Consider the following 26,015-nt stretch of genomic DNA (forward strand, 5'->3'; position numbering starts at 1 on the left):
GGGGAGGGATGCTCAGTCACATGATGCTGGTTCAGAGATGGTCGTTGGTTTGGAGGGTGCTGGTTTGGGGAGGGATGCTGGCTTAGATGATGCTGGTTTGGGTGGGATGCTAGTTTAGAACATACTGGTTCAGGGAGGTGCACTGGTTTGTGGAGGGGAGCTGGTTGAGAGGATGCTGGTTTAGAAGATGCTGGGCTGGGGGTGATACTGGTTTGGGAAGGGATGCTCATTCAGAGGATGTTTTGGGAGGATTGTTGGTTTGGAGGGTGCTGGTTTGGGAAGGGATGCGGGTTTGGGAGGGATGCTGGTTTAGAACATGCTGGTTTGGGGTGGGATGCGGGTTTGGGATGGGTTGTGGGTTTGGGGAGGGGAGCTGTTTTAAGAGGAGTGCAGATTTAGAAGATCCTGTTTTGGGGAGGGATGCTAATTCAGAAGATACTGGTTTGGGAGGGTGTTGGCTGGGGAGGGTGCGGGTGTGAGGAGCGATGCTCAGCCAGAAAATATTGGTTCAGAGAAGGTTGTTGATTCAGAAGATGCTGCTTTGGGGAGGGATGCGGCTTTGGGAGGGATGCGGGTTTAGAAGATGCTGGTTTGGGGAAGCTGCTTGGTTTGGAAGGTGCTGTTTTGGGGTGGGGTGATGGTTTGGGAGGGTTGTGGGTTTACAAGATGCTGGTTTGGGGGTGATAATGGTTTGGGGAGAGATGCTGGTTTTGGAGGGATGCTCAGTCAGAAGATGCTGGTTTTGGGAGATTTGTTGGTTTGGAGGATGCTGTTTTGTAGAGAGATGCAGGTTTGGGAGGGATGTTGGTTTAGAAGATGCTGGTTTGGGGTGGGATGCTGGTTTAGAGGATGCTGGTTCAGGGAAGCTTCTTGATTTGGAGGATGTGGATTTAGAAGATGCTGGTTTGGGGGTGATGCTGGTTTGGGGAGGGATGCTCAGTCAGAAGACGCTGTTTTGGGGGTGTGATGGTTTAAAAGATGCTGACCTGGAGGTGATGCTGGTTTGGGGAGGGATGCTCAGTCAGAAGATGCTGTTTTGGGGGTGTGATGGTTTAGAAGATTCTGATCTGGAGGTGATGCTGGTTTGAGGAGGGATGCTCAGTCAGAAGATGCTGTTTTGGGGGTGTGATGGTTTAAAAGATGCTGACCTGGAGGTGATGCTGGTTTGGGGAGGGATGCTCAGTCAGAGGATGCTGTTTTGGGGGGAGTTGCTGTTTTGGAGGTGCTGTTTTGGGGACCAATGCCCACTTGGGATGGATGCTGGTTTGAACACTGCTGCTCCAGGGGGGGATGCTGTGGGGCAGCGATGGGGAGAACTCAGGGGTGCAGAACAGGACCTGCCATCGCCACGTATCGCTCACCCACCGCCGCCACCTCTTTTTCCCTCCTAGAAACCAGGGGCAGAGGAACCAGGGGCAGAGGGAGAGCGACGGGAAAGAGAAACACACCTTTGGTGCTGGCACTGACCCTCATAAGTCCCACCCAGGGTGAGACCCGGCACACCCGTGTCACCCGTGGGCTGTCGGAAACATTGATACGGGGCACATGGCAGCAAAAATCCCTCCACCAATATTCCTGCTGGTCCCAAATCCCCTTTCCAGCAAAACTGAGGCTAGTTTGGCAATGGGGAGAGGCTGAGGGAGCTGGGCTTGTTTAGTCTGGAGAAGAGGAGGCTCAGAGCTGAGCTCAGCACTCTCTAGAACTACCTGAAGGGCAGTTGTAGCCAGGTGGGGATTGGGCTCTTCTCCCAGGCATCAGCAATAGGACAAGGGGGCATGGGCTTCAACTCTGCCAGGGGAAATTGAGGCTGGAGATGAGAAAGCAATTCTGTGCAGAGAGAGTGGTCAGGCATTGGAATGGCTGCCCAGGGAGGTGCTGGACTCGCCGGCCCTGGAGGTTTTTAAACTGAGATTGGCCATGGCACTTAGTGCCATGATCTAGTCAATGGGCTGGAGTTGGACCGAGGGTTGGACTGGATGATCTCTGAGGGCTTTTCCAACCCAATCGATTCTGTGATTCTGTGATAATTTAACGTGCAGAGGGGAATCAGGTGCCTAACGAGCATCCGCTATCCCCCAGCACTCAAGGTGATTAACAGGGGCTCGTTTGGGGACGCTGGGTGGGCAGTGGGGTTGGGGGGTGTCACCAGCTGCGACCCAGCCTCTGGGGTGTTTTCCTGCCACTCATCTTCATCAAAGATGGGGAATTGAGGCAGAGAACTATAAAGAACATCCGCCTGGCTTTTCCCCACCCTCATTAGCATCCCTCATTTTCTCACCCTCATTTTCACCCCTTTTCTTCCTTTCTGGGCTTCGGAGGCACCAGCGAAGGATGTTGGAAGGGGATGAAGCCCAGAGCATCGCTTTGCCACCCGGGGGAAACTGAGGCATGCAAGGGTAAGGCCAAGCATCTATTTTTGGGTGATATTTGCTGTGCTGGGGGTCCCATCCTCCTCTGCTCTCCTTCCCTGGTTTTGAGGGGACTCCTGGCTTTTTTAATGGGTAAAACAGCCCAAAGAGGGGGTGAAGGTAACCGCAGCCCCTGACTCAGGTCTCCCCAGGACCAGGGGAGCAGCGAGTTCCCAAATTCACCCTGTGCCCACCTCCAGAGACGCTGAATCACACACGGGGCAGCCGTGGGCAGCTTTAATGACCAACATCATTAGCGCCGGCCACGTTTCCCCGTCCTAATTCATCCCTTCACAGCAGGAGCCGGGACCCACTTGCGTTGCAGGGCCGGGGACGATGCAAAAGCCCTCGGCTGGGAAAACTTGTCTTTAAAAGAAACCCAAATGTCAGCGCTAAATTGGGTGTTAGGCGCTCGTGCTCCGTCTCTTCATTACTGTATCGTAAAATTACATTAGCCGGGAATGATCTGCATTCAAATGACTCTGTGTCTGGAATGATAACGCAGGAATATGAGATTAAAATGTAATTATGCTCTTTAAAGTCATGGAAGGTTAATAAAATGTGGGTTTTTTTTTTTTTACAAGTTGCAGAGGCGACGCAGAATCACTTACAGAAATCAAGGGGAGGATGAGGTGGGAAGGGTGGAGGCAAAAAATGTGTGGGAAATGGAAAAAGGGGGACGTTTGGGGGATGAAAACATTGGGGTCACCAGGGGGGTGATGTTGGGATGACGGGGTTCCGTGGTGTTTGGGCACTGATGCTCCCTGGTCCCCGTGGTGATGCTGGGACCCCAAACCTGCATCCCGCTGCCGCTCGGTGCTTTGGGGCCACTTGAATCCCCCCCATCAGCCACAGGGGGTCCCTTCTGTGTGTCCCCAGCACCGGATTTGCTGTGCCACGTCCCTGCTCTTCCCCAGGCCCCAGAGGATCCTCCCTTCGTTAGCGCTGATCTCCTAACGACATGCGCGGCGGGCGAGCGGTGGCGGCGGCATTAATTGGCGGCGTTAGTGGTTTGCTCTCCATAACCCAGCTCGGCTGGCGCAGGAAAACCCCAAAGACCCGCCATGGGGTGGGGATGGGGGAGCAGCATCAAATCCACCCCCCCCAGCCCCCCTGCTTCACCAAAATCCAGCCCGAACACCTGCGGAGGGGCCGATGGGAGGGTCAGATGTGGACACCAGTGCTTGTGCCCTTCCCAAAAACTCGTCACGTCGGGGAATGAGGTGGGTGATGGAAACGTGGTAGAGACACAGGGAGGAGAGAACAGCCTCAAGTTGCGCCAGGGGAGGTTGAGGTTGGATCTGGGGAACAATTTCTTCCCCAAAGGGCTGTGGGGCATTGGAACAGGCTGCCCAGGGCAGTGCTGGAGTCACCATCCCTGGAGGGTTGGACAGACGGACATGAGGCTCTCAGGACATGGGGCAGGGACAGGGGTGGGTTATGGTTGGACTCCATGATCTTGAGGGGCTTTTCCAACCAAAATGATTCCGTAATTCTATGCTCCTGCATGTAAAACACCCTTTGGCTACACCCACAGCTTCAAAGCATCATCAATACACAGAAACCACAACCATTTTCCAGTCGTGGAGTGATCACACCCTTGCATGTGGTCAGGGCAAACCACACAGATTTACCACCCATTCTTCATTAACAGCCGGCAAAAGCCCCTCCAGAGGCAGGATTGAGGATGGAGGTCGCGATACCTGGTGCCGAGCTCAAAGAAACAAAGTTTAATCAGAATGAATTAGTGGATGTTGGGTAATATGTGGAAACTTGGATTATTTTCCACCGATTTCTGCATCTTTCTGCAGCGAGAGAAGGAAAAAGCTTCACTTTAACTTGTGTTTTAAGTTAGCAGGTCAGGCTGGCCAAGGAGGGCTCCCAGCTCCTGGCTGGGTGAACTAATGCTCCTCAAATGGACTCGTCTGAGCAAAATTTGGCAGAATCCGCTTCTCCCCCTGCCGGTCACCGCGACCTCAGGGCTTGATGGGGGATAATGGCCGGGGCTGATGGATCCTGCACCTCCCGGCGGAGCACAGCACCTTGTTGTTCGTGTCGTGGCTGAAGATGCTCCTCTGCTTCCATGACATGATGGAAAAATAGCTCTGATGCCGCTTTAAAGCGCAGCCAACGTCAGGCTTTGCTGGGCGCCGCTTTTATGGCTCAACCGTCCAAATCCGTCCCGTGGGGACGCAGACGTCACATCAGGAGGTCACCAGCCAACGAGGGATGGATTTGTCCGCCTAAAACGCACTTGGAGGAAAAAGCGTTAGAGGAAATTGCTCAGGCTTTCAATCAAAGGTTGTTCGGCGCAGCCCGAAGAGAACGACGGGCTCGGTGGAGGAGATAAATTGGCTGGTGGCATCTGAGACAAGAGCTGAAGGGGAATTGCTGTGGTTCTGGGCAGAATGTTCCATGGGAAGTCCTGGCTGTGCCAGTCAGCCCCCAAAACTCCTCATTTTTGGGGTGCAGAGGGTCTCTGCTTCCCATGGGGGTTTCAGTGGCCGGTGATCAGGACTTAAACCCAGCTGGTGGTAGGATGGGATGAACTTTGAAGGTCCCAACCCAAACCATTCTACGATTCTGTGGTCTCTCCTAAGTGACAAGAGGTGGGTACAGAGGGAAGTTGGTCCCTTTGCGGCAGGAGGGGACACACACAGTGAGACTTGCTGCCGAAAGGTCCTGCAGGGTTGAGGAGGAGGAGCAGGGTGGATGAAGGCTCTGAGAAATCTGGTGTAACATGGAGATGAGCAGGAGATGGTGGGAAACTTCAGGGCAGGAGGTGCTTGGCTGAGCTGGCGGCTTCAGGTTTGGTCGGAGGCACCGGGGCTTCGTTAGCGGCAGAAAATAACGAGGAGGCTGCACATTTGGGGATCTCCTCCAGAGACGGGACGGAGGAGGCACGAGAGCCAAATCACATCAGGATGGGTCACTGCAAACACAACCAGTGATAACAGGAGTTCGCTGCCTCTGAATTGTGGGCTTTTTAGGATTTTTCTTGCCTGTTTTCTAACCGTTTATTATTTAAAGATGGGGGACTTCCTATTTTTGTTATAAATGGATGAGAAACTCCCACTGACGCAGACAAAGATGAGTTGGTGCTGATAGAAGATGAGACCATTTCCCGTGACCAGAAAGCCACGAACCTTACGTGTTGCCCAGAAAGTAGGTGACTTTCGAAGAGAAGAAAGGTATTTATTACACGCAAAGGTGAGTTGAGTCAGCTGGAAGCTCATTACCCCAGAGAAACTGGCACAGAACGTCTGCTCCGCGGAGAGAAATTACCAATTAAGTGGCAGCAGCAGGGGGTTACGGAGGTGACAAAACCCTCCGCTGTCACCTCACCCTCAGCACATCCAGGACACGCTGGAGATGGAGTGATTTTCCTTCTGGCTTTTTATTCCCGAATAGCTCTTTGAAGATCAGAGCTCCTCTGGTTACGGAGCTGAGTGTCAACACAGTGACGGTCCCCACAGCTGCGGTGACATCCCCTGGAACACCCACGGGTCTGCCGATCCTTTGTGTCGACTTCTCCCAGCTCATTCAACCCTCTGCAAAGAGATTCGCCCCACAGAATCATTAAGACGCACGCCAGCTACAAGTCAGAAAGAGAACCTGACTTTAAACATCATTTTATTAAGGCTTAAATGTTTTTATCAGCCAGACAGGAGCTGGTCCAGTCACACGACATAAAACCGAGAGAGTGACGTTCGGTGCGACGCGATGGCTTTTCTAGCAGAGTTCGCACGAGCAGGACGAGGTCGCTGCTGGTTGCTCACGTTCACCACGGGCTCTCTCAGTGCCGCGGGGTGAGCGGGACGTCCCGCAGCACCGCGAGGAGGAGAGCGAGGAAGGGGAGAAGTCAGGGAGCTTGTACATTTGTCAAGCACAAGCACCTTCGCCTGGTTCCACGACCCAACGGCTGCTCGTCAATATGTAAATGGGTTTTTAAACTGGGGGCAGGGGGGGAAGCTAAACTCACAGTCCGAAAGGCACCTATGCTAAACCACGGGGCCACGGGGACGGTGGGGAGAGGGCGGGCGCAAGAGGTGGAAATCAGTTCTGTATAAATACATATTCCTCGTTAAAGAAGCTATGGCTTTTATTATCCTCCAGTCGCTTGGCTCTAACCCCCCACTACTCGGCAAGCAGAAGAGCAAAGTCCTGTCCATCACCACTGACGAGCTCTCCAAGGCCTTTGTCCTCCTGCAGATGAAAACAGACACCGGGAACAGCGGCGACTCCGTGTTCTTGGGGGTCAGAAGTGAACCCTCCGGACATCGTGCGTGGCCGCTGACCGTTTACAGCTCCCGCACAGGACGGACGAGAGGGATTTCTGCTTCTCGGCCAAGCAGGGGCGACACATGAGGTGTCCGCAGGGGAGCTGGTAAATGGGCTCTGTTTTGAAATAAGAGGAGAAGGTTTTGCCGCAGGAAGCGCATCCTTGGGTCTGGCCGCTCCTGCCGTGCTCTGCAAAGGAGAGAAGAGAAGCAGTTCGGTCAAGTAGGGGGGACAAATCTGCGCTGTGTCACCCCTTGTGTGCCCAAACCTGCCCAGGAGTAGGACCCACTTTTACAGCTCAGGACTGTGTCCCGTTAACTTTGTCACCACCATAAGGAAAGGGAACAGTCGGCCTTCTGGGGTAGTTTGTGCTCAGACGGGGCTGGATCATGTCAGCATTTGCACCATCAGGCTTTTAATTGAGGACAGATGACTGTAAAGGGCTTTTCATTTATTTCTGAGACTAAATGTGCCTCCCTTCCGTTTTTCAAACCGATTAAAATCACCAGTTCCCCAGAGAAATGCTTTAGGTATCGCTTTGCATTCCTGTCACACACTCCCCATCCAGGGCTACTCAGTCAACTCTTAAACGGCAGCAATTTTAAAGGGGGCAGGAAAAAGCTTAATAGCTTAATGTGGCTGCGAAACAGAACAAGCTATTCAGAGAGAGACGCGGCCGCTGGGAGCTGTGAACCCCCCGTCCTTTCTCAGGTCCCGCTGAACCTTTCTCTGCCACGAGCAGGCGGATCTGCGTGCGAGTGGAGAAGAGCGAGGCAGCAGGAAGGACACGGGCTTGTGCAGGGAGACAGGAAGGTTTAATGCTTCCCTGCACCATGAAGCATCAGAATATCATTTTGGTTGGAAAAGACCCTAAGATCATCAAGTCCAACCATTCCCCACCCCTGGCACTGCCCCATGTCCCTGAGAACCTCATGTCCGTCTGTCCAACCCTCCAGGGATGGTGACTCCAGCACTGCCCTGGGCAGCCTGTTCCAATGCCCCACAGCCCTTTGGGGAAGAAATTGTTCCTACATCCAACCTCAACCTCCCCTGGCGCAACTTGAGGCCGTTTCCTCTGCTCCTGGCGCTTGTTCCTGGGGAGCAGAGCCCGACCCCCCTGGCTCCAAGCTCCTTTCAGGCAGTTCAGAGATCAGAAGGTCTCCCCTCAGCTCCTGTTCTCCAGCTGAACCCCCCAGCTCCCTCAGCCGCTCCATCACACTTGTGCTCCAGCCCCTCACCAGCTCCGTTCCCTTCTCTCCACTCACTCCAGCACCTCAAGGCCTTTCTTGGCGTGAGGGGCCCAAAACTGCCCCCAGGATTCAAGGTTTGGCCTCCCCAGTGCCCAGCACAGGGACGGTCACTGCCCTGGGCCTGCTGGCCACACCAGTGCTGGTACAACCATGATGCTGGTGGCCTCTTGGCCACATGCTGGCCCATGTTCAGCCACCGTCGACCAACACCCCCCAGGTCCTTTTTCGACAGGCAGCTTTCCAGCCACTCTTCCCCCAATAAATCATGTTGGGAACACATACACAGCTGGATCGGTGTGTCTAGTTAGCAGGTGCGGTGAAAACTGCAAGGACTCAAGAGCCTGGTCTACAAATATTCAAACCCGATGGGATCCTGGACACACACTCATGCAGTGATGTCGCTGCCGTTACTTGTCCCCGGTATTTGCTGGATTTACCCCTCACCACTGCATCGCTGTGGGCAGGGAGGTGCAGGCTCCAGTCTGCTCCCCATCCCTGGAGGGTTGGACAGACAGAGATGAGGTTCTCAGGACATGGGGCAGTGCCAGGGGTGGGGGAATGGTTGGACTCCATGATCTTGAGAGTCTCTTCCAACCAAAATGATTCTTGGGACAACATATCTCACTTCCTAGGGGTCAACAAGGTCTGATCTGCCTTATTGGGAGAATAGAACATTGAATATATAATATTTTGGGGTCTGAAGAGGCACAGAAGGATGCTGAGCAACAGCACAATCCTCCCTGTTAATCCAGTCCCAGTTCTCCTCTCTTCCCTCACTCCCAAAAGTGAACCAGAGGCGCTTGTCACCTACCGAGGATGGTGCCTGCACCCCAGGAACTGCTGCAGCCTCCCTCGCTCTGCGCCTGCTGCTGGCTTTTCATCAGCTTGGCCGTAAACGAGGGCATGGAGCTGAGCGCCGAGGTCAGGGCCGTGTCCAAACTCTCCGAGAGTTTTTGTTCGTGAGAGACCAGATCTGCAAAGAGAAGCACAAGCTTGAGAAGCAGATGTTGGGGAAAAAAACCCAAAAAATGGTGTTGATGAGCAACAGAAACGCTGCTGCGCCTTGGAACCTTCCCAGGGGACAACACGGGGGATTTTAGGAGCTCTGACACTTGTTCTCTTGAGAGGTCACTTTTCCCCACCAAGATGAGGTTGCAGTGCCTCTCTAGAACAAGAGGAAACAGCCTCAAGTTGCGCCAGAGGAGGTTGAGGTTGGATCTGGGGAACAATTTCTTCCCTAAAGGGCTGTGGGGCATTGGAACAGGCTGCCCAGGGCAGTGCTGGAGTCACTATCCCTGGAGGGTTGGACAGACGGACATGAGGTTCTCAGGGACACAGATTAGTGCCAGAGGTGGGTAAAGGTTGGACTTGATCTTGAGGGGCTTTTCCAATCAAAATGATTCTCTGATCCCATCTCCTTTGGCTCTTACAGACAGAAAGCCCTACGGATTTCTGTCAGACATTCACATCATACCCCAGTGCCAACAAACATTCAGCTGCTTATACCTGCAGGTCTGAACGAGGTCAAAATGCCAAATAATCCAGAAACTTGTATGTCTCTGAAAGCTCAGGCAGGTCCACCTGAGCTCCAAGGAGGCTCCCAGCAGCTCACTGGGAACGTGATTTAAGCCACTAACAAAATCTGGGGGACTTTTCCTCTCTGTCCCAGTTGTGAGTCAAGGGATGAAGCCAAGGGCACAGGGCTGGCCCCTTCCCGCAGCGTTTTGTCCTGTGCTACGCCGAAGGCATTAATGAAGACACTGTGTTTATGACGATGGTGTCTGCATCACTAATTCTGTTAAATCCATCTCCCAGAGGAAGACCTTTGAATTAGGGATGCACATTTGCTACAGCAATCAAGGCTGATGAAATACTGAAGCATGAGCTCACTGGGCTTTTATGCTTTTACTTCATAGAATCATTTTGGTTGGAAAAGACCCTTAAGATCATCGAGTCCAACCATAACCTAAGTCTAGCACTAACCCATGTCCCTAAACCATGGGGACAAGGCTCCCCTGCTGAGACTGGGGCACATCACCAGCAGCAGCTGTTACACACTTCTGTAGGGAAAATAACTAATAACTAATAACTAATGGTTCCTCCTAAACCATGGGTTAAGCTCTAAACTGAGAGATCAGAGCAGAAATGTGCAGCCTGTCGTCTTCCTACTCTTTCTGGCACTATCAAACATTGAGTGTTTTTTCTACCAACTCTTTAAATAATTTATTTAAAATGAAAAAGCCACCAAAGCTTTCGTTAAAATATTTTTGAGTAATTTTGGGAAAAAGACGATGTGAGTGGTGGGTACCAGAGGGCATTAACAGCAATCGGAAGCCACGGGCCAGCTTTCGAGGGGTTACAGACCTCTGGTTTGGAAAATACAAGGGAACTGGACTTACCTGCCCAGAAACAGCCCTTCCGTGAGCAGAGGACACGTGTGCACCATGTATTTATACCGCCCTGCTCCGACCAGAGCGCCTGCAACATGCGGCCTCACAGACATGGCTGCTCTCATAGAACAGAATCATTTTGGTTGGAAAAGCCCCTCAAGATCATCGAGTCCAACCATTACCCCACCTCTGGCACTGCCCCATGTCCTGAGAACCTCATGTCCGTCTGTCCAACCCTCCAGGGATGGTGACTCCAGCACTGCCCTGGGCAGCCTGTTCCAATGCCCCACAGCCCTTTGGGGAAGAAATTGTTGCCCAGATGCAACCTCAACCTCCCCTGGCGCAACTTGACGCCGTTTCCTCTGCTCCTGGCGCTTGTTCCTGGGGACAAGACCCCAACACTCTCTCACTACAACCTTCTCCAACCTCTCTTCAAGCTCTTCTAAACCTGAGATCGCTAAAGACATCTCTCTCCCTCCTCTCAGCTTAAGTTTACTGTCCTCCTCCAGTAGGACCGTTTCCCAAAGCAATAACTCAAGATATATAAGCAATGTAAGTGTTGCTGTATGAAGCACAGTTACATCCACGTAACATTTACACTGACAGCAACTCCAATATGTTTCATGAATTCCTGTGCCAACAAGGGAGGAAGTAAACACGGCAAAATTTATGTGGATCCAGGTGAAAGATCTTGTGTGGAGTCAAGAGGAGCAAATCCCTTTGTCATCGCGGACCGAAGGATGAAGGTACTAAGTCATTAGAGAATAAATCACAAGAGCAAACAGATTTTGGGGAAAGAGGTGTGAATCTCCTTGGTGAATAAACCACAGATTTGCCTTCTAAGGACTGTTGCCTCCTCACCAGTCCAGTCCCTGCTGGGTGGGAGCTGCTGGACCTACACAGAGCATCTTCCACACCAGAGCTCAGCGGATCCTAGCTCAGCCTGTGCTGCCCTGGCTGTCAGGTGAGACGCTGTGCGTGGCTGGGGACCCAGGAGGGTGAAAGCGCCCGGCTTTACAGGGAATTTTTCTCAGGGTTGCAGATCTGGAGTGTTTTTCTGCCTCTCGGAGCTTACGCCCAGTGGTGCTGCTGGGAGATCGCTGAGAAAAGCAAGGCTGAACGGTAACCAGAGACCTTTTCCTTCCCCTATGGACATAAATCGCACTCCTTGTCTAACATCTCTACCTGTTTTTTTGCTTTAATGAGCTAAAAACCCCAGGCAAGCCTCTCCCAGCTTGTGCTGTCCTCTCCTCCCTTCCCTGAATCATAGAGCAGTTCGGATTGGAAGGGACCTTCCCAGTGACCCCAGTGCCCCCCCTGCCATGAGCAGGAACATCTGCACCAGCTCAGGTTGCTCAGAGCCCCGTCCAGGCTGGCCTGGGATGTCTCCAGGGATGGTTCATCCACCACCTCTCTGGACAACCTGGGCCAGGCTCTCACCACCCTCACCGTGAACCATTTCTTCCTCATGTCCAGCCTGAATCTCCCTCCTTTAGTTTAAAACCATCACCCTTTGTCCTATCGCAGCAGGCCCTGCTCAAGTCTGTCCCCACAGAAGAGATACAATCTGTGCGACGATACTGAGTGCGCAAGGAACAAGCTGCACCAAGAGCCCAGGCTGGCAGAGTCCGGGCAGGAAAATGCAGGAGCAGGATTAGTGCCCTGTTCCTGCCTCCTCCCCTGCTCACTCCTCCTGAGAAGATCCCACACCAAGGCAATAAATGGCCTCAAGTTGCACCAGGGGAGGTTGAGGTTGGATCTGGGGAACAACTTCTTCCCCAAAGGGCTGTGGGGCATTGGAACAGGCTGCCCAGGGCAGTGCTGGAGTCACCATCCCTGGAGGGTTGGACAGACGGACATGAGGTTCTCAGGACATGGGGCAGTGCCAGGGGTGGGTTAAAGGCTGGACTCAATGATCTTGAGGGGCTTTTTCAACCAAAATGATTCTATGATTCTGTAATATATTGTATGTCTGAGATAATAAATCACCCATGATAAAGAAACTTCAAACTATCAGACCGTGAGAAAAATGTCATCTCCATGCAGCCAGCAACTTGAAAGCAAGGAGGAGAACAGAAATACAAAATAAAACGAATCACAGTGATGTGAGTGCACAAGAGGAATGGGTAGCACAAGGAGAAAGGTGACCCTGGAGACGAGACAAAGTGACACACAATGGAAATAAAACCACCCAGGGATGGCAGGTTGTGCTGAGGAGGGGAATGAGACTATGACCTGATACCCACGGCATCTATCAATGGCAAAACGCAGCGGCCCTAAAGCTTTCTAGAGTGTGATGGGAATCTCTACTGGAGCCTCCTGACTTGAAAACCTGTCCCCAGGCTGTCAAGACAAGAAACACAAGTGACGTAGGGAGTCACGATACCTGTTGAACAGTCCATGTGGATCAAATGCGAGTCATTGTCCGTTTTCATTTTTTTAGCATTGTTCTCTGAGGTAGACGTGACAAGCAAGTTTGTAGAAGAAAAATAAGGTGGCTGCATGGAGCTCTGATCCATACAGTCCATTTTCCTTTTCAGAGAAGACATCGTCATGGAAGAAGGTACAAGCATTTCGGAGGCGTGAGCCCTCCCGAGGAGGTTGGTGCCAGGGATGCTGTGCTGCAAGAGGAAATGGTCTATCCTGGCCTTGAGCGTGGGGTGAGGCAGGGGCTGCGAGTGCTGGCTGAAAGCCACCCCCGTGAAAGGATCGCTGGGTACCCTGCCCCAAGACGCTTCACTTCTGTTGCATTTTTCCAAGGTGGTTTGGTCGATCACCTTCCCGGAGGGCAGGAGCATGGGGAAAGTCATGATTTCCAGAGTGATGGGGTCCAAAAATTCTTCAGGGATGTCTTGGACAACATCCACCAGCTTGCGGAGGGTCTGCTGCTCGCTGTCGTTGGCGCTGAAGGGCACGCAGTCGCTCTCCATCGGTGTCCAGAGCTCTGGCTTGACGTTGCCCATGTCTTGGGTGAAGAATTGGGAGGCCACCTGATAAACACTCTCAATCACCTCCTGCGGGCACGACTTGGCGGGTTGTCCCCACACCTCCAGCCTCTTAATGCAGGGCAGGCCGCCCCCGGCCACGTGCGTGATGCAGATTTTTAAGTGTGACACGTTGCTCAGTGAAGCGGGTCCTTTGTTCCAGAGGTCTTGAGATACAGAGCCAGGGTAGGAGAAGACGTTTTCCATCTGATGGAAGGGAGGTCTCGGCTTGAAGCCCCTGTGGCCAAATGTCACTTTGCTTTGATTTTTTAAGACAGCTTTGCCCACCAGTGTGAAAGTGTCTTTGTCTGACACAGGTTGACTGGCCAGACCTGAGAACTGACCCTCAGGGCTCTGCCAAGAGCCTTTATTGCATGAGGTAGAGGTGTAGACTTCAAGCCCGGAGAAGGTTTGGTATCCCCCGGATGAGATGTCAATATTAATCCTGCAGATCTCAATGTTGAAGGGAAAAGAGATGGTGACGTGGACTGGAGGTTTGATGAAGTATTCGCTGCGGAAACCACGATTTCTCCTGGCAAGGTCTTCGGAAATCAGGTTCTCCACTTCGTAACCATCAGCAGAAATCTGTGTTTCAAGAGAAAACTGGAATTATTTTGAAGCAAGAAAATAAAAGGAAACTCATTTCCAAGCACCCTCTGCTCTACTTCTGGACAGGTTGACTTGACTGATTCCCTTTCCTGGAAGCCCCAAGGCTTATAAAGTCTCCAGCACTTGCTAAATGAATAGATACAAGCACGGAATATTTTATTTATTCCAGCTATGGTCACTCCACACCCTCCTGATCACATAATACCAAGCCCAAGAAGAATGGCCAGATCTCTCAGCTCACCACCGGTGCTGTTATTTTTACAGCACAATACTGAAAAATCCAAGGTTGTCTTGGATTTCGGTGTGTGAGCCGCTGAGGAGACTCATAATTAAAAAATGGCTTTGAATTGAAACTCTTCTTAGAGATTCAGATGATGCTGAGTGAAAATGTAACTACTTGTAGAGTTACTTCAGCAAACCTGGTCAAGAGCCGCATATTCTACCGTACAAAGGGAAAGCTGTAATATTGCAGGGAAAAGGGTATCTCAGGTCAAAGCAGGCGCACCTGCAAGTATATAATGTTGTCTTGTTATGAGATCCTACAAAATTAAGGCTTTTTCTCCTCAAAACGTAGCATGTGTCACATCAGAGCAGTCACATGAGGTTACAATGTTCTAAACGCTACCTGAGAATGACCCAGCATAGACAGGACAACCCAAATTTTGAAGAGTAACTCGCGGAAAATCGCTCAGCATTGATTTTTCAAAGTATTGAGCATTCAGCTCCACTTGACTGTCAGGTGAGCTGCAGATCCTGAGCACCCAGACATGGGTTCTCTTAGTGTTTGCACATCAGGGACTCTCTCCAGACCGAAGCACAAACAGGGAAGGGGATCCAGGAGCCCAAATTGCCAACATCAGTTCAGAAAACCTTGCTGGGAATGACAGGAGACTGCGGAACTTGGAAAAAAAGCCACTTCCATCTAAGCCATCTATCCCTCCAGCTCCCCAATCTCCCCCACATTGTTATTTTACCTTGTTGCAGTGAATTCTTGGCTTGAACTGCGGCAGACAGATGTTTATGACCATCTTGGCAGATGGAGAGAAGTCACTTTCTGAGCATCGGATTCAGCTGGTAAAAAGACGACAAAATAAAGTGAACATCAGTGAACAGGCTCTCGTGTTTTGGAGCCTGTAGGAATTACAAGCTCAGTAGTTCCTAATATGCAGCTCAGAACTGAGTCCAAGAGGTGAGGTCAATATAAATCCAAATGACTGTGGTGGAGAGAAGAAATTGTGTTAAATAGTGAATCCCTGGAGAAACAAACAGAAAATGGCTATTTTAACTAAAAATGCCTTATCTATGGATAAACTAGCAATTAGATCTGAAAGTTTATCGAAGACACGGGTTTTGTAGGTAAAGCATCAGATTATCATGGGGGGGTTGTCAAGGGGATCGGTGCGGGCTCTCAGCAGCACCGCAGCCCCCACTGCGACAAGGCAGAAAGAGCCGGTGTCCATTCCCACCACCTGGGCTGGAACTGGGCGATTTGCCCCTTTTCCCAGTTCCCCCAGCACCGTCACGTTGATCCGCCGCCTTCAGCAGATGGAGGCAGGACCTGCCTGTGCTCTCGGACAACACGAGGAGGGAAACACCAGCTGGCGCTGCCGCAGAGAAAAATACTTCTGAAGGGCTTGGGGAGCCTCAGATATAAGCTGAGATTAAAGACAAAATATTAATAATCGGTATTTAATAGCTCCGAGGGAGCAGAGGGCATTTAATAGCTCTGAGGGAGATGATCTGTGCTCTGAACACTGACCCAGCTGATTCTTTCGACAATGTTCATTAAATAAACTCAAGCGAACGCACCTTTTTTTCCATTGAAAAAAATGTGACTCGAATTGGTTATATCACATCCCTTTTCAGAATGAAATTATCCGCCAGGTAAGAGCTTTAACCTTATGTTAACCTTAGTTTTAATATGTCACTGCCTGGGGCAACCTCGCAAATCAGAAACCCGCTGCTCCCTTCAAGAACAAGCAGCTCTTTAATGATTTTCAACTGAAGCCGGTAGCTCAGCAAAAATGAAACTGGTCTTCTGGGGGCAGGCGGGTCCGGCCGCTGGAACGCAGAGTGTTAATGAGCCGCTTTTGCTGGCAGAACATGGGGGAGCGGGGGTGGCTGTGCTAGGAAGGAGGTTCTGAATTTATGAACACTTTAAAAATACCAAACTGCATTACTGAAGTCATTACCCGTCGAAACAAACGGCTCAAAGATCACAGAGGACTCAAAGACTATGAAGTGCTGCCAGGAGACCACACAACTGTCCCAACTCTCTTGGTGATTCACCTTCCGTAAGGTGAACAAAGATCTTTCGACTGAGGTGATGAAACGCAGACCTGGAGGATGGTACTCTGTCCTTTTCTACACCAGCAAGATACACTGTGGTGCTGGGCAAGAGATTTAAAACCAGGATTTTTGGAGCTGGTCACCAAGTGTCTTCCTGCTGTCCTGCATATGACTGGAGAGCTGCTGCAATAAGGAATATAGAATCACAGAACAGTTTGGGTTGAAGGGACCTTCCCAGCTCCCCCAGTGCCCCCCCTGCCATGAGCAGGGACATCTTCACCAGCTCAGGTTGCTCAGAGCCCCGTCCAGCCTGGCCTGGGATGTCTCCAGGGATGGTTCATCCACCACCTCTCTGGCCAACCTGGGCCAGGCTCTCACCACCCCCAGAGACAACAATTCCTTCCTCATGTCCAGCCTGAATCTCCCTCCTTTAGTTTAAAACCATCACCCCTTGTCCTATCGCAACAGGCCCTGCTGAAAAGTCTGTCCCCACCTTTCTTATCAGCCCCTTTTAAGTCCAGAAAGGCCACAATAAGGTCTCCTGAAATGTGCACAGTGGTCATTGAAGGTGCTCTGTAACACTGAGAATTTGAGGGAGATAAACAAACCATCCAAAGTATTTAAAACCAGCAGCTCAAATGAGCTGGATCAGGCTTGGGAAGCAACCTGCTCACAGCCACGTCTCTCCCCGTCCTCCAGTTCAGAAAGCCTTGAAACGCCGCACGGCGAAACAGCCAGAACAGCTTGGATGGCTTTGCATTGCGAATGGAAGCGTCATCTGCTGTTCCATGTGAAATAAACCCCGCAGCTCCGGTCTGAGGCAGAGCCTGCCCTGTGCACCTCAGAAAACAACCCTCCTCTTGGAGAAAAACACCGGCCGAAAGCTCAGGAAGATGCCAGCAGCTCTGTCCTCAGAACAGCGTGAAGGAATCAGGCACCAGGCCACATCCTGAGCAAGAAAATAACACGATGAGCCATATGAGCACAAAATTACGGTCTCAGGGTCAGAGCAGCTCAACTCACAGCCCCAGGTTCCACCTCACCACGCACCTTTCACGCCCTGTCCTGCCCATGTGCAGCTCCCAAAGGAGAAACTCGGCCTGTGTGCCCTCCAGCCACAGCTCAACGGTGGTGGAAACACTAAGGAAATATAAATGCGTGTTTCCTGGAACGCCAGGTCAGCTTCATGACTAAAAATCACCCCGATTCTGTCCCCATTATTACTGTTCTGCTCTAGAGTCACCAAATCCATCTACTTTCATTTAGGGTGGAGGAAAAAAGTAATCGTGGAGAAAAATGAATGGGACAGTAGTTTTTATTTAGCATCCGAGGATCTATGTACAAAAGGAGAGCGCAGGACATAAGACTGTCAACAGAGCAGAACTGCATAATGTAGCAAGGCAGCCTGAGCACACAAAGCACCTGCCAAAAGCTTAACAAACCCTCAGAGACCGTTTTAACCAGTAATTAGAGAGATGCATCGGGGGAGGCTGCGTCAGGCCCAACCAGCCCTGCGCAGCAGCGCCGGGTCGAACACTTTGTAATGGAGGTAGCTGAGCTTCTCCAGCCGCGTGCGTTTGAGGAGGGGGAACCATTCCCAGAAGGGAAGCTCCACCACCACGTAGCCCAGCTGCCGCAGCTGCCGCCGTTTCAGGTGGTGCAGCCCCAGGAGCCGCTTGGAGCCGTAGCAGTAGTGGTTGCGGTTGGACACCTGGATGGCCAGCTTTACCCCCCGAGGGTGATGACTCAATGCAAGAGAAGGTGGGGGTTCAAGAGAGTGCCCCGATTTAGGCTCGACTCGCAAGCTGGCATCCATGAGAAGAGCTTGACCTAAAAGCGCAGCACTCGGTGCTTGTGCTTCTTCCCACCTCGTCCCAGCTTTGTTCTCCGCTTCTGCGACAGGCTGGATATTAGACCTCCCTTTTATAAGCTGAGTCATTAACTCATCCGTTAGACTCACTCCGACCTCTTCTAATTTCTTATCTTCAACAGGCTGTTTTGAGTTGAAAGGGATGGGATGTCCATCCGTGGCCAAGTGCACCTCCAGATCACTGGACCTCGTGTGAGGTAGGATCATGTGGTTCCTCACGTACTCAGGGCCACCCAACACGCTCTCGAGAAGAGAGGTGGCTTCCACAATTTCAGGCCTGACATAGATTTCCTGCTCTGCAAAATTCAAAATCATCTCAGTGATCTCCTGATCGAGCTGAGGTGGAAGGCGGCTGCCTCGGTAGCTCGGGCACTCGATTTCAACACTCCTACTAAGGGTGAACAGGTCCTTTTTGAGCTCGTATTTACTATCTCTCGTTTTCTGGACAAACTCATCCCCCAAAGCGTAGTCTATGAGCTCCTCTGGGAAGCGTTTGACAAACGCCAGGCCAAGTAAACCAGTAAGGAGATGCTCTGGAAACTTCCTAAATTCATGGAGTTTTCTATGCATCTGCTCTATCAGGCTGGAGTAAAACTCCTCCTCGTTTGGAGGTTCATAGTCCAAGCACCCAAACGACCACAAGAACTTGGCAGCATCTTTGCTTCGGCAGTAAGTCACCTTAGAAGGCAAAGACGCGGCTACAGCGGCCATAATGCCTTCATCAAAGTAGTGTAGGGACGAACACGTAAGAGTGATGTGCATGATGCCCTGGATGTTTATCGTAGGAATCCGAGCGGGAATAACCTTCCCAAGTTCCTTCAAGAGGGGTAAGTGGTCCATGCGAGAGTAGCGGAGCATTTTGAGGACGTTCACCAAAGCGTAGGTGCTCATGTCTTCCATCTGCAGGGACACTCTGTCCGCAATTTTTCTCATGACATGGTCAGAGATGCCGCTGAGGGACTTGAAGAGCCCTAAGCAGATGGCACCCACCTCCTCCAAGGTGAAAGTGTCCAAGTACTTCAAAATCGCACTCTCCACCTTCTGCGCCAAGTCGGCGGGTGACCTCCGGCCTTCACCTATGATGTAAACGAGCTGAACAAACTGGGGCAAAGTGAGGTCTTTCCAGTGCATGTTGGCGTAGCTGAACAAAATGCTCAGGTAGGAAGGGACGCTGCGGTCCAGGCAGCGCCAGCAATCGGCCACCAGCAGCACCTGGTCCAGCTTCATGTCCCACACCCGCCGGCAGAATTCGTTCTCGCACGCGTTGAGCAGAGGGTGGGCAGGCGGAACGACCAAACGAACGCAAGACTTTAAAATATCGATGAGGTCTGAGGTACTGAACAACCTGATGTTTTTGGCAGCGCAGGAACACAGTGTATTAAACCTGGGTTCGGACAACAATGCTGCGTGTTGTTCCACTGGCAAACGACTCAGTTTGCGAAAATAATCTGCAAGAGTTGCTGGGCTCTGGCTGCCCTCGCATACGGCCACGCTGTGCAAAATCAAGTCACCTTCTTCTAAAGGAAGGGTCTCCAGTGGCTCAGACCTGTCATAGCTGACAGATCTGTACTCAGGCCGCCCCTTCTGAAACATGCGGGGGTCCTCCTTGGAGTCGTGCGTCTCCGTTTTTACCTTTTCTGCCTCTTCCTTGGTTTGTGCCGTGGAGAGACATGCTGAGATGGTCTCCTCGAGGAGAGGTTTGGACTTGGGCTTTGGCAGAGTATTTCGGAGAGGTGGCAAAGCTTGAGATGAGGAGGTATCAAATGTATGGTGAACCTGTGAGGTGCCAGGGCTGGTGAAAGTGTCACCAAGAGCTTGGCCACCGTTCCTAGCAGCGTGCTGCTGGGACTCAGCTCTGCTTTTGGCATAGGCAGCTGGATTGTACAACACTCTGTAGTCCAGGGGATTCAGCAAGTGGATTGTGGCTGCAGATTCGGTGCCGGCATTGGCTGCTTCTGGGTTCTCTTCCTTATCCTGCTCACTTTTGCTGCTTCCGCTCTCGGCCTTGTGCTTGGCTGTGGTTGAAAATGTCGTCACCCTGCTCAGCCTTGGAAATCTTCGGCACAATAGCACTGTAGCCATGGATCACAATTTACTGGGGTCAGAATTGCTTCCAGGTACTGAAAAAAGGGCAGACGAAGAATGAGTGGTTTCCACCTAACATGATGTACTTTTTAATCTAGCCTTTATGCTACCGAAAGTGAGGTGATGCCGGTATTTTCCCCGAGCTGGGGTGGCGATTTCCCTGCAAAGCCGTGAAGCAGCTGCTACTGAACGTCACCTCACGCAAAGGCAGCTCAGGACGAGCACCAAGACCTGACATACCCAAAATCAGGGTACAGGGCACTCAGGGATCATGTGCTACTCAGCAGCTACAGGTAACCTGGCAGACACTGTGAGAGTTAAGAAAAAAACCTCAAGACTTTATCATTTTTAAGAGACCAAACCTGCTCTTCTTTCATTCTAAACAATAAAAACTATCTCTGCAGGAGAGCTGCAGCTTCAAGAGACTTTATGGATTCAAACATTCTGCTACTTAGCTCACCACAGTCTGAAACACGAACCACTACCCAAGAACTTGTTGGAATATCCAGGGTGCCGCACGGCTCTTTGCACCTGGAGACAGTATGTGGAGGTTGGGAGTAAAGTCTCTGCAAAAATCAGTCCACAGAGTGAAATCTGACCCGTAACCTGCAGATAAAGATGAGCTGAAAGGAGAAATGTGACCCCAGAACAAAGTTGGGGAAGAGTATGGGAGAAGTAACACAAATCATGATGAGGTGTTACATTCTGAGTTGAGAACCAAAGGAAACAAGAGCTTCATGCTTCAGATTTGGGAGTGTTTCCCATCGTTTTAGGGGACAGAAGGCTTAAAAATGTCAAGTGCCTCCCTAAGTCCTGCCTAAAGCAGCTACAGCACAGAAGGTGAGGATGAGAAATTCGGCAGGAGTTAAGCTGTGTGCTGCCAGCCTGCACAAGCTGCCAAACGAGCCTGTTTATGATCATTTAGATGCTGATTAAAAAAAACAACCCACCGTGTCAGCGCTCTGTGTAACACACCCTCATCCCACCAGGGCTGGCCAACCCCAAAGATGCATTAAATGGGGTGTTTTCAACTTTAAAATCACTTGGGCTCTCTCAGAACAATCAGGAAAACCACAGCCCGGCAGAGGTGCTGCAAAAGGGAGATGTATCAGCTCCAAACAGGGAAATGAATCCTTTATGGGCATCGCCCTGAGCTCTGCTTATACACACAGCTTCCCGATCAGGGCTGGATCAAGATGCTAAATGAGTGGAAACCTTGGGGGAAGAAGAGGGAAGAAAAAGTAGGGTGAACGCTGTAGCTTTGGGGTGTCTGAGTAGGAGAGGGACAGGGCATCATGTGCAGCTGTGGTTGAATATAAACTGGATTTTTTTGAGTACAAGAATCCTGTTATTTCCCAAAAAATCACAGAATCATTTTGGTCGGAAAAGCCACAAAAATCACTGAGTCCAACCGTTCCCCCACCTGTGGCACTGCCCCATGTCCTGAGAACCTCATGTCCGTCTGTCCAACCCTCCAGGGATGGTGACTCCAGCACTACCCTGGGCAGCCTGTTCCAAAGCCCGACAGCCCTTTCCAGGAAGAATTTGTTCCCAAGATCCAATCTCAGCCTCCCCTGGCACAACTTGAAGTCATTTCCTCTCGTCCTAAACAACCCATTAGATGATCTATTCCTGCATTGCAATGGCAAAGCATCAGCTTCTCCCAAGGAAGAGTGAGATGGGCAGGGAGGGTAAAAGGGGAAAGGGAGGGAGGGAGGATGGGGTGGGGGGGACTCGAAGTGACGGTCTCTGCTCCCTCCTGGTGCTGTTTTTTCACCAGGCAGCTTCACCTCCACAATGACAGGGCTCAGGTTCTGTCTGAGAACAGGATCCCACTACAGAATTGGCACAGGAGCACTCCCAGTCCGCTTCAGTGCAACAGTGCTCAGTTCAGCCCTTGGGGATCAACTGGCACTGAGGCAGCCGAGGAGACCTCCTGCCCTCTGCTGCACAGGCAGAAACCGCTGCTGAGGAGAAGCTGCTGCAGCTGTGACCATCTCAGCCACCCCAGCAGGAGAGGTGAAAAAAACCAACCAGAGTGGAGATCAGGGAGCTCTAGGGGGAAAAAAGAGGGAGAGCAAGATAAAATGAAGATTTCTGGAGACAGTCAAGCAGGGAGGAGGGTACAAGAGGCCAAAGCATTTTAAAAATAATAAATGGCTGATAAATATTGCGAGATACTCATAAGCTTGCCAGGCACTTTGTATCTCACAGGGCAGCCCCTGGTGCAGATCTATGCTCCAGACGCCAGGCACAACTGAGCCTTATGCCTGTGCTACCTGCCCAGCCAGGCAGCTGCAAGGCCAGAACCATCCCCTTCCAGTGTGAGAAATCAAACTGTGCAGGCAGGAGAGACCCTGACCCATCCCTACCACTGACTGGCTGCTGAGCAAGGGAAAGGAAAAGTTCTCTCAGAACCTGGACATCAAAACCTGCACTGGGAGCTGAGACGCTGCGGCACAGCCCAGACTTGGCAAAGCTGTCAGCAGCAGCAGGCAGGAGCTGGATCTTAAAGCTCTCCCATTTCACACAAAGAAACGTGTGATAAAAATACTGTTCCTGGCTTTACTGGCTGTGATTTAGAGCCTGAACTGGCCACAAGCGGCAGCCGTGAGGTGGGTAAAGCTCAGAGCTGGGGGAAGGAGATGCCATCCCCACCAGCATCGCAGAATCACAAAACAGTTTGGGTTGGAAGGGACCTTCCCAGCTCCCCCAGTGCCACCCCTGCCATGAGCAGGGACATCTTCACCAGCTCAGGTTGCTCAGAGCCCCGTCCAGCCTGGCCTGGGATGTCTCCAGGGATGGTTCAGCCACCACCTCTCTGGCCAACCTGGGCCAGGCTCTCACCACCCTCAGGGACAACAATTTCTTCCTCATGTCCAGCCTGAATCTCCCTCCTTTAGTTTAAAACCATCACCCCTTGTCCTATCACAACAGGCCCTGCTGAAAAGTCTGTCCCCACATTTCTTACAGGCCCCTTTTAAGCCTGGAAAGGCCGCAATAAGGTCTCCATGGAGATTCTCTTCTGTTGCTGTTGAATACTGACACTATCTATGACATCGAGCGCTCGCTGTCACCAGAAACACCCCTCTCTTCACAGAGAATCAAAGTCACCGCATTCACACACTGAAGGCTCCAGAAGGAAATGTCACGTGCTGCTAAGGATACCATAGTTTAGCGTTAAGCTGTGACGCATTTGGGAAGCAATTCAGTAAAGAGAATATTTCTCTCCTCGCTTGCTCCAAATCCAGCAAAAAATAGAGAAGACCACACCCAGGGGGACGAGGTCAGGTTGGGTCAAGACACTTCAAGCACCTTTGAAAGAAACAGGCTGGATCCCAGTGGCCTTTTGCCCAGGATTTCACCCACCCCCGCCCTAAATCTTTATGATCTTTTCAGTTTCTACAGTATTTCTCTTTCAACTCAACCTACACCTCTCCTCAATTTTCCTCTCTTCCTCTTACCCTGAGAAATCAGCCTTCTTTCCACCTCCCACTGCACTTCTCTTCTTCATACAAAGCCAAACTCCTTCCCACCTCTGGGCAAGTCTCTCCAGGAATTTCACTTTCACTGAGCCCAAAAAGCCAGTTGAAAAACATGTGTTTTGGGAGCAGAGCCCTGCAGGCTGCAAATAAACTTTGTGTAGGTTCTTTGGGATGGAAACATCTGTGGATGTGTGTCACACTTACAACTGAGATCTTGGCCAAAAGTACAACAGCACAGCTGAGTGTTACCTGAACATCAGAGAAAACAACATTCCTGCAGGGATCACAGAATAGTTTGGGTGGGAAGGGACCTTTAAAGCTCATCCAGTGCCACCCCTGCCATGAGCAGGGACATCTTCACCAGCTCAGGTTGCTCAGAGCCCCGTCCAGCCTGGCCTGGGATGTCTCCAGGGATGGTTCAGCCACCACCTCTCTGGCCAACCTGGGCCAGGCTCTCACCATCCTCAGGGACAACAATTTCTTCCTCATGTCCAGCCTGAATCTCCCTCCTTGAGTTTAAAACCATCACCCCTTGTCCTATCACTACAGGCCCTGCTGAAAAGTCTGTCCCCATCTTCTTATCTGGCCCTTATAAGTCCAGAAAGGCCACACTAAGGTCTCCCCGGAGCTTCTCTTCTCCAGCTGAACACCCCAACTCTCTCGGCCTGTCCTCCCCACAGAGCTATTCCAGCCTTCAACACCACCCACCTCAGATTATCAGTTCCATGCAAGGGGATACAGCTGCACCCGGAATGTCTGCTGGTGCTTTTCATCCATTTGAAACCCTCAATGGCACTTCCCGTAGCGCAGGGCCCCTCTAGGAGCCCAATGTCTTGTCCCCTCCTTCCCCCCCGCCCAGCCCCACAGGGCAGGCAGCACCTCCTCGGTTACACGGGAGGAACTTCAGCTCCAAGCAGTGAAATGCTGGGGTGAAACAGCTCGTTTTGGCCAAGAGCCCATAGTCAACGCCTGGGCTGAAGAGAAAAATCACAGGAATTCTTTCCCCTGGCACTAGATTATGACATCAGAGTGCAAAACCATCACGTTCTTTTTGTTTGTGCTTTTTTCCCCTGTCAATTTTAAGTCCCTGACAGCACTACAGGGCAGAAATACAAAGGGTCCGGCCCCTGGCAGGGAGTTCACACCACAGAATCCCAGACTGGTTGGGATATCATCCAGTCGAAATACAAGCCCTACTCCAAAAATAAGCACTAGTTACAGTTCATTTAAAAAGTCAATCTGAATAGTGCCCAGGCAGCTATACGTGTAAAAAAGTAAGCACCTTTCGGAGCAAAAATTAATATAAGATCCTCTCTTACTTTTGGGAAAACAGAGTGTATATCCAGATCATCCAGTCCAACCCAGGTTCACCAGAGCAGATCACACAGGAAGGTGTCCAGGTGGGTTGGAATGTCTGCACAGAAGGAGACTCCACAACTCCCCTTGGCAGCCTGGGCCAGGCTCTGCCACCCTCACCAGGAACAAATTTCTTCTCATATTTAAGTGGAACCTCCTGTGTTCCATTTTATACCCACTGCCCCTTGTCCTACCATTGGTTGTCACCAAGAAGAGCCTGGCTCCATCCTCCTGACACTCACCCTTTATATATTTATAAACATGAATGAGGTCACCCCTCAGTGTCCTCTTGTCCAGCTCCAGAGCCCCAGCTCCCTCAGCCTTTCCTCACACGGGAGATGCTCCACTCCCTGCAGCATCTTGGTGGCTGCGCTGGACTCTCTCCAGCAGTTCCCTGTCCTGCTGGAACTGAGGGGCCACAGCTGGACACAAGATTCCAGGTGTGGTCTCCCCAGGGCAGAGCAGAGGGGCAGGAGAACCTCTCTGACCTACTGACCACCCCCTTCTAACCCACCCCAGGTACCATTGGCTTCCTGGCCACAGCCTCTCTGGGCAGCCTGGGCCAGGCTCTGGCACCTCACAGGAAAGGAGTTTCTCCTCCTATTCAGATGGACCCTCCTGTGTTTCAGTCTGTGCCTGCTGCCCTCATCCTGTCACTGGGCAACACTGAGAAGAATGTGGTCCATCCTCTGACACCCACCCTGAACCGCTGCAACCCGAGCCCCGCTACTTACCCATGTGCCTGTGCCTACACATATATGATATATACAGATATATATATACGCATATAGGGGCAGCGCAGGCCCCGGGCGGGGGGCGCTCGCTGCATTCGCGTGTGCCGCTCCCCGGACCCGCTGCGGGGGCGGCGCTGCCGAGGGGCCGGTCGGGGGCAGGGGGGGAGGGGAGGAGGGGGTCGTTGGCCGCGCTCCCGCCGCACTCACCGGGCCCGGCGCCTCCGCCGGCGCTGCCGCTGCCGCCCGGCCCCTCCGCCCGCCGCCGCTTCCGGCC

General features: G+C 51.7%; 2 protein-coding genes across 5 annotated transcripts; both read right to left on the bottom strand.

The window, feature by feature from the left end:
* Window positions 1-5,923: 5,923 nt before the first annotated feature.
* On the bottom strand, window positions 5,924-26,010 carry UBOX5 (U-box domain containing 5). 3 transcript variants are annotated; one of them, XM_080344460.1, is made up of 5 exons: window positions 25,949-26,010; window positions 14,897-14,993; window positions 12,716-13,898; window positions 8,751-8,912; window positions 5,924-6,878 (listed from the first exon to the last, which is right to left on the bottom strand). In XM_080344460.1, exons 2-5 carry the CDS (start codon window positions 14,948-14,950, stop codon window positions 6,667-6,669), a joined length of 1,611 nt encoding a protein of 536 aa, XP_080200586.1. In that variant the 5' UTR covers window positions 14,951-14,993; window positions 25,949-26,010; the 3' UTR covers window positions 5,924-6,666. The 3 variants fall into 3 exon arrangements, with proteins under 3 accessions (XP_080200586.1, XP_080200588.1, XP_080200587.1); XM_080344462.1 differs by lacking the exon at window positions 25,949-26,010 and adding an exon at window positions 16,115-16,140; XM_080344461.1 differs by lacking the exon at window positions 25,949-26,010 and adding an exon at window positions 15,732-15,763.
* On the bottom strand, window positions 17,549-25,882 carry FASTKD5 (FAST kinase domains 5). Of its 2 annotated transcripts, none has more exons than XM_080344458.1 (2): window positions 25,742-25,882; window positions 17,549-20,201 (listed from the first exon to the last, which is right to left on the bottom strand). In XM_080344458.1, the coding sequence occupies exon 2, from the start codon at window positions 20,161-20,163 to the stop codon at window positions 17,707-17,709; it is 2,457 nt and encodes an 818-aa protein (XP_080200584.1). In that variant the 5' UTR covers window positions 20,164-20,201; window positions 25,742-25,882; the 3' UTR covers window positions 17,549-17,706. The 2 variants fall into 2 exon arrangements, with proteins under 2 accessions (XP_080200584.1, XP_080200585.1); XM_080344459.1 differs by lacking the exon at window positions 25,742-25,882 and adding an exon at window positions 24,971-25,065.
* Window positions 26,011-26,015: the final 5 nt, after the last annotated feature.

Source organism: Nesoenas mayeri (genome assembly GCF_963082525.1).
Source record: "Nesoenas mayeri genome assembly, chromosome: 4".
In the NCBI taxonomy this organism is placed as follows: domain Eukaryota; kingdom Metazoa; phylum Chordata; class Aves; order Columbiformes; family Columbidae; genus Nesoenas; species Nesoenas mayeri.